This window comes from Orcinus orca, chromosome 2 (assembly GCF_937001465.1).
Source record: "Orcinus orca chromosome 2, mOrcOrc1.1, whole genome shotgun sequence".
In the NCBI taxonomy this organism is placed as follows: domain Eukaryota; kingdom Metazoa; phylum Chordata; class Mammalia; order Artiodactyla; family Delphinidae; genus Orcinus; species Orcinus orca.
Genome location: NC_064560.1, coordinates 82,104,986 through 82,117,810, shown reverse-complemented (window position 1 = coordinate 82,117,810; position 12,825 = coordinate 82,104,986). Strand labels below are relative to the sequence as shown.

At 41.4% G+C, this 12,825-nt stretch overlaps 1 protein-coding gene across 1 annotated transcript in view; it reads right to left on the bottom strand.

Moving 5' to 3' along the window:
* CHRNA5 (cholinergic receptor nicotinic alpha 5 subunit) overlaps positions 1-578 on the bottom strand; it is a 54,222-nt gene extending 53,644 nt beyond the window's left edge. The window contains exon 1 of the mRNA XM_049706611.1: positions 279-578. Coding sequence (XP_049562568.1) covers positions 279-405 — 127 coding nt within the window. The 5' untranslated portion in view covers positions 406-578. The remainder of the gene's footprint in view (positions 1-278) is intronic.
* Between the last annotated feature and the right edge of the window lie 12,247 nt (positions 579-12,825).

The following is a 12,825-nucleotide window of genomic DNA, read 5'->3' as shown; positions in this document are numbered from 1 at the left end:
CGTGGAACAAAATTCAAAGAGGCCTTTTCTCTGCATTTAAATGAACACATCTGAGCATTTAAACTGAAACCTCACCCCAAACCCCCAGGAGAAAAATATAACCGCCCTCCGTATAACAAGATTTTCGGTGCGGGCCGCAGCCTCGCGGCTCTCCGGGCACCGGCGTGAAGCTGCCCCGGCCTCCCCGCGGTCCCCGCCCGGCGCACCCCGGCGGCCCTGAGCCCCGCCGCCCGCTCCGAGGACGAACCCACGGACCGCCACCCGTCGCCCAGGCTCACCTCCGGGCACGCCGCCTCCCGCGCCCTCCGGACCCCAGCGCCCGGCGACCAGCTGAAATACGAGGAGGAAGTGGAGCGGGCGGTGCCCGAGGCTGAGGACCCTGCGCTCCGACCCCCGCGCAGCCATCGCCCGGGACCCGCGCGGGAATGCAGGGAGCCGCCTCGCGACGGCCGCGTGGGCAACGCGGACTCGAGGGACCGAGCCGGGAGTGTGGGTTGGAGCCAAAGGCTAGCAGCGGCTGGGGAGGGGCTGACCGGCTCCTCAGCCGAAGCCGGAGTAGCCTCCACTGCCCGCCGGATTTGGGCGGGCTCTGGGCGCGAGAAGAGGCTCAGGAAGCCTAGCCCCGCCCAAACCCCGTCCCCGCCCACCTCCTGTTCCGCCCAGCCCCGCCTCGTCGTCTCTGGCCCCGCCCCTCCTACTCATAGCCCCGCCTCCGTTCCGCCCAGTCGTTCCCCAGGCCCGGGTTTTGGCCCCACACTATCCATTCTAGCTCCGCCTTTTTCACACCTGGCCCCTCCTCACCACTCTGGCCCCGCCTCCAGGCCCGACACCTGGCGGGTGAGATGTTGGAGCTCAGAGTCCCAGGAAGGGCAAGGCCAGAGGATGGCATCACAGGCGGGTCCTTAGTCTAACCACAGAGTGACCTTGGGCAAGCCGCTGCATACCTATGATAACTACCATTAATTAATGTCTGCTCCGTGCCCAGCACCAAGAGGGGAACCAGACAGAGAGACTGCTCTCAGCAGACAGAAAACCAGTAAACATAAATAAAGTTATTGAGTTGTGATGAGAGACGCAAAGGAAACAGGCGGGAGGCTGAAACATAGTGGAAGGGCACTTACTCCTAGGCTCCTGGCTGAAGCTCTCTCCACTCAACACTGCTGCCCACTAAATTCCTCCTTGCGAGGTAAACACCAGTCGCAGCTTGCTGCCTCAAAAGGCTGTTATGAGAGCCAAGTGATCCCCAACAGAAGACCAGCGAGGCGACACTGGGCAAGTCACCCTCCCTCTCTGGGCCTATTTCTTCATCCTTAAAAGGATGAGGATAAGCTAGAGGACTTGGAAGGTCCAGCTCTGACACTCATTCAAGCCATCCACAGAAATGATTTGCAGGTGTCTCAAATGCGGACAACGCCCTCCATGCTGCCATCAGTTAACGTTAGCAAATATTAGTGACTCCATCTGCCGCTGACACTAGCAACTCCGATGGTGATTGATAATGATTGCTAGAATTCCATCTGAAATCGCACTAGATCATACACTTCATCCCTTCTATTCATAATTGATTAGAAAGCTTCATTTGGCTGAAGAGATTCAGGCAAATCATCTTTAAACTTCAGTGACAGTGCGTTTCTCTGATTCTTCACAGAAAGCTTTACGGATTTGACACCTCTAAGACTCCTTGTAAGCAGAAATATCACTCCAAGCTCCAGACTCTGAATCTGTTTAAAAACTAAACCTGGTTGCAAAGAATCCAAAGGTGAAAATTAGTTAAGACATTTTTCCCCAACTAAGTACCACCAGGAAAATGGAAACAATATCCATTGAAACTAGTCTGCTTAAGCTGGACTTAGGGAAAGAAAGGGGCCACAGAAAATGATAACCAGGTTGTCACTAATTACACTTCTACATAGGAAGGAAAGACAGTATTTATTGCCCCTTATTTCTATTTTGCTCTGAAGAATTTATAGGGCATGTAGACACTTATGCAATTCACCCTAATGGTATTTGGAGAAAGTAAAGTGTTATTCTGCTTCTACAGCTAGGGGATTTGAAACTGAGTGGTTGAATAACTGTTGAAGGTCACAGCACCTGTCAGTGGAAAAAATAGAATTAAATGGCTGTTAGCTGAGCCATGGCAAGCATAATTGGGACTCCTAGGTCTCCCCAGAGTGTTATATCAATAACCATGAGAACGGACTTCCCTGGTGGTGTAGTGGTTAGGAATCTGCCTGCCAATGCAGGGGACATGGGTTCGAGCTGTGATCCAGGAAGATCCCACATGCCATGGAGCAATTAAGCCCATGTGCCACAACTACTGAGCCCGTGTGCCTAGAGCCTGTGCTCCGCAACAGGAGAAGCCACTGCAATAAGAAGCCCGCCCACCGCAATGAAGAGTAGCCCCTGCTCACTGCAACTAGAGAAAGCCCGCGCACAGCAATGAAGACCCAACGCAGCCAAAAATAAACAAATAAATAAATAATTTTTATAAAATGATTAAAGGGGTAAAATTATTTTAAAAAATGACCATGAGAACAAGTTATTTACATAATCTGTGAAAAAATAATACTTGTTGTTACTGTTCTTAAGTGAAAGGCAAAGTGTGTAATTTGTTGGGCACTTTAAAATCCAAGCAAATAATTATAGAATATAATGTATGCATCTTGGATGGTTTTTTCTAGAATGATACACCAATTACTCTCGGTTGCTGGATATGGTGGCAGCACCTGACTCTGATAACAGGCGTTTTCACACTGCTAGGAAATGCTGGCTGATCAAATGACAATGAAAACTGGTGCTGTTGCTATGGCCACCACCTACAAAGGTTCCCTAAAGTAGCATCTGTCTACCAACTTTCTGAGATTTGACCAAAGGGACTGTCATACAGTCTACAGTGCACCCATATCCCAGACACCACATTTCCTCTGAAGCTTATGGAATTTTTGTTACACTTTCCTGCCTTTGCCCATCCTACTCCTCCCTTTCCCTGAATATCCAAACCCACCCTTTCTTCAAGACCCATTTCAAATGCTGCTTGCCCCTTGAAGCCTAGCCTGGTTCCCCCACCAGACACAGCCTCTGCCTTCTCTGAACTTCCAGAACACTTTTATTTCTCTCACAGCACTTACCATGTTCCATCTTTGGGTCCATTTCTCTATACATCTTATGTCCTCTACTAGATAATGAGGTCCTAGGCTTAGAGTCTATGTCTTATTCATCTTTATAATACTCACTAGCGAGTCAGTGCCTTGCCATAGAAAGTGGAATATAATAATTATCATATTAACCTTGCTAGGTAGTGGGAGAATATAATAATCTAAGCACTTTTTAATATACTAGCACACTGAAACTCCAGCAGTATTAGAAGTGTGGTACTTTTATTACCCTTGTTTTGTCTTGACCTCTCCTCACTGCTCTTGGCAGGTTCCTCTTCTTTCACCCAGACTCCTCATGTTGGGAATTCCACAGGCTGAAATCTGGGACCTATCTCTTTCTCTGTACACTCTGCCCCTGCCTCCACCCTACTCCCCCAACTTCTGTGATCTTATCCATTTCCCTGGCGTTAAATACCTTCCACATACTGGCAATGACCAGATTCACACTCAGGTGCTAATCTCAACTCTGGGTCTCTGTCTCAACTCTGTGTGTATGTGACATCATCGTCACTTGGACATGTCAGTTAATTATGTCCCAAAACGTTTTGTTCTCTTAGTCTCCCCATCTCAATCCATGGTACCACCATCCAACTAATTATTCAAGCGAAAAACCTGGAGGTCATCATTGGTTCTTCCCTCTGCTTCACCCACCAAGTCTAATTCAACCTTAAGTGCTGTTTACCTTGAATCTATCTGGAATCCATATCTTAATCCTCCTCTCCTACTACTATAGTCAAGTCCATGCTTATCTCTAGCTGAGACTCCACCTGCACTCTCCAGCACATTCTGAGGGCAGCCTGAGTGATCGTCTTAAAACACAAACAAAATCCCAAGTCCTTGCCACCCATTAGAGTGGCCCCTGCTGCCTGCATTGACAGCTCCCCCCCACCCCACACACACACACCGTGCTCCTGGGTCATTGGCCCCTTTCAGTCTCTGGAACCAGCCAGCATGGTCCTGCCTTGACATGAACTGCTCCCTCTGCCTGCCCTGTTCCCTCCCCAGCCTTCCTCCTCGCCCGCTTTGCCTAATTCCTACTCCTCCTTCAGGACTGAGCTTATTTGTCACCTCTTGAGAGACAAACCAACCTAAGCTGGGTCTTCCACTCCCTCTGTCTATTACTCTGTACCAGTGTGCCCTGTCCCCTCCCCTCACCACATTTGTCACAATTTTTAATGACATAATTTTAGTGTGCCTGATTCCCCCTATAGAAAATTAGCTCCAGATGGGCAACAGCTGTGTCTGGTATCCACCGGTGGGTGCCCAGTATATGGAGCACACAGTTGATGCTCAAAATGTTTGTTGGATGAATAAATGAATGTGAAGTAGTTTGCCCAAGATCTCTGAGCTAGTGAGGTAGAAAATGGTGTGCAGGGATTCAAACCCAGGTGGCCTGACTTCAAACTAAACCGAATCTCTCTCTGTAGACCCAATCCCTAATCTTTAAACCAGAGCCTTAAAAGCTGCCTGGCAGGACATAAAGCTGGTAAAGCGAGCATTCAGCTGCAGGGCCCAAGTGTTCAATAGCTGGCAGCTATTATTGTTTGTGTGGCAGTTATTCTCTGATGTGCTTTTGCACTTACGAAACCCTTAAGCAGAGGGGAGTTGGTGCTTTGGAGTTTAAAAAAGAGCACACGAGAAGGGAATTAGGGGGCCAAATAAATAAGAGGAATCAAAAATAAACATTGTCGTTTGCAAGTGGTATGACCTAATGAGTTGTCTTTTATGTCAATGTTGCTGTTCACTTTTCTTTTTTATAACGGGGTCAACTGAGCTAAATTCAGAGCTCGGCAGATTCTCTGAATCTTCCATTCAGCATTTCCATTATGGCTTGGTGATAAATTCTGCTGTGAGCCTTGGAGAGCCAAACTGAAAAGGTAATTAAAGATAAAAATGGATGCTGTCAATTTTATTGTTGAAGTTAAATGCATTTTCACAGATTAAAGGAAAAAAAGCAAGTATTGATAGGATATTAAAATCCAATTCTTCAAAAGAAATGATATAAAAATAAAAGGTCCCTTTCAGGGGCTATTTCAATGGCTGTGATCAAAATGTAAAAGAGCAGACATATTTTAATGCAGGGAGCTTTCAAAGAAAATTAATTGGCCACATTTGTATTAGATTGTAATAGCTAAATAGTAGCACATAAAATCAAATATCACAAAAAGTACAAACCATGTATAAAACTGAGCTGTCTCAGTAGAATTTAATAATAGCATATATGCGTATACGTATACACCACAATGTCACGGACCCAATTAACAATAGAAAAACACAAGAGAACAAAGAAATGGCAGTTCATTACAAAACAAAATAAATTATAATGTGTCCTGAACAAATACCAGCTCTTGTTATAAATGAAGATATTGTTTTCCATCTTAAGAAAGTACACTGTAATATCCCATGCCCTCTAAATGTTGAAAATTTTTATATCTGGAAGTGATGAATCATATCATGAAAGAATTTTTTTAAAGACAAATATGAACAATGCTCTATTGTGTACTTGTAACTTGCAAAAGGATAGATCTTAAATCTTCTCCACACACACACACAAAATGGTAACTATGTAGAGGTAATGGATATGTTAATTAGCTTGATTGTGGTGATCATTTCACAATGTATATGCATATTAAACATCAAATTTGTATACATCAATGACAGCTCCATAAAGCCGCTAAAATATAATTTCTACAGTAAAAAAAACACAAATATGGATTTCTCTAGATAAATTCCTTCAGCAGATTCGCAATTACTATGCAAAAGCTCAACATTTGTATATTAGATCAACACAATTTATTAGAAATATGTAAATATTGATTTCATTAAATGAAATGTTCTTCATAGGTGACATACTATTATAAATTTTAAAAAGAAACTTATGCCCTTACTTAATGACCACAAAACACAATTGCAAATGCTTGACTCTGTGCAAAAGGTAGAATTTAAATATTCTTATCAAATATACAGACTATATCTCACTCTCTATTCTAGAAATGAGAGGTATTTATAGACACTGCCACATATACCGAAAATAAATCCAAAGGACAAATTATACTGCAGGTATAGACCACAAATGCTCCAGAAATTTGTAGCTATGCACCAGGAGAATTGTCCTCTTAGAATTTAATTCATTGATTGCCAATTTAATTGTCCCTAGACTATTCCCACCTCAATCAAGGGATATTAAGGAATTATGATCCTCAAAAGCACTTAAAAAATTCAAAATTAAATATATTTCTCTTCCATTTGTAATTTGTAAGCTGCCATGTAAGGCATTTAGGGATGTGAGGATAAATTAAAACCAAAATGGAGCTGTTTCTCTACTACGTTTGGGACTCTGCTGTAATTATCTGCTCCTCTAATTTATTTAGCAAGGTTCACTTTCTCATCTATCTAGTGATTACTAATTGATGTCAAGTTTTCTATATGCATAAGAAGACCAGATGAGCAACATTTTAGCAATACAAAAAACTCCCTCTGAAAGTTAATGTATGGCACTGATTGTTCCAGAGAATCGATTTTCTTTAACCTAATTCTAAGCCACCTGATCCAAGTCTCTCAAAATTGGAAATCATTTGGTAATTTCCAGTTCCACAGCTGTCTCACACGAGACACAATCTCTCCTTGCTCTTCTATAACACGCTTGATTAATAATCTCATTTATTTTCTGCTTTCCTCCCCTACACACAGTAAGTTCCATGAAAGCAGAGATATTACCTATCTCGTTCACTGTATCATCCTGAGAACTTGACAAATAGCTGATTCTCAAATAATTGTTGAATGAATAGCTAGGAGGTGACAGAGCAAGGATCCACACTGGTGTTTATCTGACATCAAAGACCAAAGACTGCACTCCCCAATATGTCAAGAACTTTCTGTATTTCCCAATCTACTATCTCGCAGAGTGTCGGAGAGATCAAATGGGCATCAAAAGCACAACAAGCAATTTCAACTCTGCTTCACCAGTGACTAAGAAGATCTGATGTAACCAAGGATCAAATATATCCTTTTTCTTACAGGTGACTTCAAGTATTCTTTAGTTTTCAACAAATTGAAAACACTCTAGAAGTTAAGGGGAAAAGGGCTGGAGAGGGACAAATGGGGGAGGCTCCCACAGAAGCCCAGGCCAGGGATGACAGCAATGGCTTGCACTGCAGTGGTGGCACTGGAGCTGTGTGACTTGGCACAAGCTCATCTCTTCTGAGCTTTGGTTTTCTCAGCTACATAAACAGAAAGTTTGCCTCTAAATCACTGGGCACATTGTAGGCCCTCAGTGCTACAATTATACTAAATGGTTTACAAGGTTATGGTGAGAATTAGCACCGATAAATATACAGTAACTGACACATTTGTGTACTCAACAAATGATAGCTTCTACTCTGTTGTATTGAGAAACAGCGTGTTCTAAGGCTGCAAAATGCTTTAGAAGAGCAATGAAAAGGAGAAAACTTATTTTAAATTCTCATTTAAGACTATTTAAAAATAGCTTTTCTACCTACTGTATACCTCAGGGAACTCTACTCAATGCTCTGTGGTGACCGAACTGGGAAGGAAATCCAAAAAAGAGGGGGCATATGTATACATATAGCTGATTCACTTTGCTTTACAGTATAAACTAACACAACACTGTAAAGCAACTATACGCCAATAAAAATTAATTTAAAAATAAATAAATAAACCTCACATTAAACCTAAAATAAATAAATAAATAAAATAGCTTTTCTGTAATTTGCCATAGTCTACCAGTACACTTATTCTGCAGCTAAACTGGGCCAGTGAAATAAGCTAACAGTGGCTAACTCTGGGCGAGATAGTAAGGGCAATTATTGTTTAATTTGTTGTGTATTTTCCAAATTGAGCATGCACTGCTTTTGTGATCGGGAAAAGCAAGTTGTTAGATTGTTTAGGACTCAGAAGACAATTTACCCCGGATTCTCTCGTTCTGTACTCTCTCAAAGTCATTCGGACTGACGTTTTCAGAGAATGTTGTTATATAAGGCTCTTGGGTACAGAATCAAAGACGTGGCCTTTCCTAGTGTTAGGCATAAAGGAACTTAGAGAAGACATTCTTCCTGCCAGGATGAAAGGAAGCCAAAATCCTCTCCAACTGTGAGACCTACTTCAAGGACAACAAATGAATTCATATATGTACATTTACTCAAGGAGTCAATCCAGTTCCCATTTTTATTGGGCTCTTACAGGAGAAAATAGCAGAAAGTAGACTCCTTTTAAAATCTGAATTGTTAATATGAATGTATAGTATAAATATGGATGAAAAATTAACCAAGATATGACCCATCAATTCCACTACTAGGTATATAGAGAAAGAGAAATTAAAACACATGTCCACACAAAAACATATACATGAGTATTCAAAGCAGCAATACTCATAATAACCAAAAAACAGAAACAACCCTAATGTCCCCAAACTGATGAATAGATAAAATGTGGTATAATCACACAATGGAATATTATTCAGTAATAAAAGGAGATGAATTCATGCTATTATTTCTCTCACCTAGTAAACAAAGAAATACCAATACATACTACAACGTGGATGAACCTTGAAAACATTACACTAAGTGAAAGAGGCCAGTCACAGAGGACCACTTAGTATATGATTCCATTTATATGAAATTCCCAGAATAGGCAACTCTGTATAGACAGAAAGTAGATTAGTGGTTGTGTAGGGCTGAGGAGGGACCTGGGGGTGACGGCAAATTGGTACAAGGTTTCTTTCCCAGATGATGAAAATGTTCTAAGATTGTGGTGACAGTTGTACGACTCTGTGACTATGCTAAAAGTCATTGACGTGTACCCTTTAAATGAGTGAATTGTATGGTCTATGAATTATATCTCGATAAAGCTGTTACCAAAAAATAAATAAGTAAATAAACCAAGAAAGGCAAATAACTATCTTATTTCATGTTGTTCTGAATTCATTCATTTTCTTTTTCCCCCATTAATCAGTTCATTAGAAATATTTTAAATTCAACTATTTTGTGAAGTTATGAGTTCTGGAAAGGAAAGGTAACATCGGAAGAATATCAGAAGCTATTTAAAGCAGCTATAAGATGGTCTTTCTCTCTTTTTTTTCTCCAGTTGAGTCATACCTTCAAACTTTTTCTTTGAAAGTTTAGGGAAGACTCATTTTTTTTTTAATACTGGAAAAAAGTCAGGCTCTCTTCCTCCCTCCAAATATCTTGGACAAATCACATCTGTTTAAAATTTATTCTTGTACTTATTGGTTTTGCAAAAGAAGGCATCGTCTTACACAGTATTTGTAATTAAAAGCAAATCATTTGTTTAAAAAAAGGGCAGTTTGCCAAAAAATGGTTTTGGTCTTTTATAATTCTCATTAAAACAATATCTAGCCCAAAAAAAAAGAATGGACAATTCCCAATTAGCCTGAACATTCGAATTAAAGTTGCATAATTAATTTAAATAGTGCCTTTTAAAAATAGATACCAATTATATATTTAAAATTGCACATGATAGGGGCTTCCCTGGTGGCGCAGTGGTTAAGAATCTGCCGGCCAATGCAGGGGACACGGGTTCGAGCCCTGGTCCGGGAAGTTCCCACATGCCATGGAGCAACTATGACCAGGCACCACAGCTACCGAGCCTGTGCTCTAGAGCCTGCGAGCCACAACTACTGAGCCCACACGCCACAACTACTGAAGACCAAGTGCCTATAGCCCATGCTCCACAACAAGAAAAGTCACCACAATGAGAAGACTGCACACCACAATGAAGAGTAGCCCCCGCTCGCCACAACTAGAGAAAGCCCACGTGCAGCAACAAAGACCCAATGTGGCCAAAAATAAAATAAAAAATAAAATAAAATTAAATTAATTAAATTCAAACAATAAATAAAATTGCACATGATAAAAGTGATATAACCACAAATTTACTAGAAGTATGTTATAGACTTTGGCATGGGGAATATCTTTATATGCATGATACTAACAACAAGAACTATAAATGATTGATAGTTTTGCCTGCATAAACACAAAAAGCCTTCAGTATACCTGCATTAAAAATGAATTTTTTAGAAGTTAAATGCTCTGATAGAAAACTGAGCAAAGGAGATGGACAGTACACAAAAGAATACAAATGAACAACATGTGGAAGAAAAAGAAAAAGAAAGCATTTGACATGGTTTTACTCACTGTGTAATGTGCAATATTGTTTGCAGAATTCTTCCCTCCCAGGGATATTGGTTTTAAGCCAAAACAGCAATAAGAAAAAGACGTTAGGAAATTTTAAGAGTAGTTCATCATATTCACTTAATGTCTTTTAAAATTAGATTGTAACTACTTATCTGAGTTAGAGGCCCTAGTCATCCTCTACTCCCTCTCTCTCATCCCTCACTGTGTGGGAGCCTCCCTCCTCTCTGTTCTTAGACCCTCATCCTTCCTTGCCTATTTAGGTAGCCTCCTATCTGGTTTCCCTGCCTTATGTCTCTTCCTACTTAATCCATCTTCTGGACTCCAAGAGTTCGAGTGTTAATTGTTTCTCTCATTTACTAAGAATCTCAGCAGCCTCTGCATTGTATCGAGCACAAACTCCAAGATCTGTGAAGCTGTCTTCTCTCCTTAGCATACGTGTCCAACCTCATCTCTTGTTCCTCTTCTTCCCCTAACGAGCTATGCTCTAGCTCTGCTCAGCTATGGATTTTCCATAAAAATGTGAAGCTTTCCCACTGCCAGGCCTTTACACAGCAGTTCCTTCTGCCTTTCCTCCCTAACCTCAGTGTACAGCCACCTGGAGTCTAGCACATTCTCCACATTGTTAAGTAGTTGATGACAGCCCCGCCTTTCCTGCAAGACTGCACATTAAGAACTGAGGATGAGGGGAGGGGTAAATTGGGTATTTGAGATTAACATATACACACTACTATATATAAAATTGATAAACATCAAGGACCTAGTGTATAGCACAGGGAATTATATTCAATGCCTTGTAATAACCTATAATGGAAAAGAATCTGAAATAGAATATATGTATATATGTAACTGAATCACTTTGCTGTACACCTGAATCATTATAAATCAACTGTACTTCAATTAAAAAAAAAAGAACTGAGGACATGTCTTACTCATCCATGAATCCACATCACCTAAAATTACCAGGAACATGGTAAATATAAAGAAATAAAGAAATGAATCCACTTTCTGACTTTTTTCCAGAATGTAGAATATTTTTACATTGCTAAAACAAATACTTTCATGGAACTTTCAAAGTGCTGGACTGTAGAAATTCCAGAGTCTTATTTTCTGATTAAGAAAAAGCAATGAAATTATATGAAGGAACATGATTTTTTTCCACGATTTATTTTTAAAAACGTGATTTGTAACTCACCAAAATGAAATCAACTTAAGATTTTGATTTTAAAGTTTGACTCAAGATTTGAAACTTTTAGCTTTTTGGTTTCCTATTTGTTTCTGTTAAGGTGCTCTTGAACCCGTAGTGCCCCTGTGAGAACCCACAAGTTTTGCCCAGGTGAGAGGATGAAATGCCTGCTGTAGGTGGAGGAGTGCCCCTGTTCAGATGAGGATTGCTAAGCTTATATTTGGGATGAGTCATCAGGAACCAGAGGGGTCTGAAATCTAGGACTAAAAATACACCACAGAACAGAGGAAAAAGAAGCTGGGTGAGAATCTAGGCTAGCAGTCAGCCCGAGAGCAGGAAAAAACCCAGTTATAGAATAGCCCCTGCTGCAACCCCACCTTCTACTTTTCCCCTACAGTATGAAATTATTTCAAAAAAAGGGTGAATATGTCAAAATTTGCCCATCTTTTGGGTGAAGTTCTGAAGACTTGCTTCTAATGTGGTGGTAAAATATGCTAAGCTGTCTTACCCACTACAGTCTTTGAAGTTGTCACAACTTTAAGCACGTGTTGAAGGGGTGATCAGAATATGGAAAACCCACCAGTTCTACTGACCTGGATGGAAAAGAGGTGTATTTTAGGATTTCACTCCACCATATCAAGAGCCACTATTCATTCCTTCAACAATATTTATTTGTTGCCTAATAGGTACCAGTTTCTGTTCTAGGTACTGGAACATAGCTGTTGAATAAAACAAGGTCCTTGCTCTGGAAGCTTATATTCCAGTGTGGTAGACGGACAGTAAACAGGCCAGATGGTGTTGAATGCTATGGAGGAAACTCAGCAGGGAGAAGGAGAATGTGAGTGTGTGGGGAATAAACTGCTCTTCTGTAGGAAGTAGCCAAATAAGGTGACATTGAGAGAGAGACCTGCACGAGGTGAGTGGGCCATACTGATGTTCCCAGGGGAAGAGTATTCCCAGGTCAGAGGGAATGGCAAGTGCAAAGATCCTGGGATGGAAGAGGGCTTGTTATTCCAAGGAACAAGGGGGCTCATCTGATGAATAGAGTGAGGAAGGGAGCACAAGGTGGAAGAGAAGGTAGCAGAGGGGCCAGAGTATGGGGCACCTTGTAAACCAGTGTAAAGAATCTGGCTTTTACTGAGCAAGAAGGGAAGCTACTGGAGAGTTTTGAGCAAACCAGTAGCACAATCTTACATTTTGAAAGGCTGCTGTGTTGAGAATTGGCTGAAGGGAAAGGAAGCAGATGGAGCCTGTAGCAATAGTCCAAGTGAGAGAGAATGGTGGCATGGATCAGTGTACCTGCAGTGGTAAATGG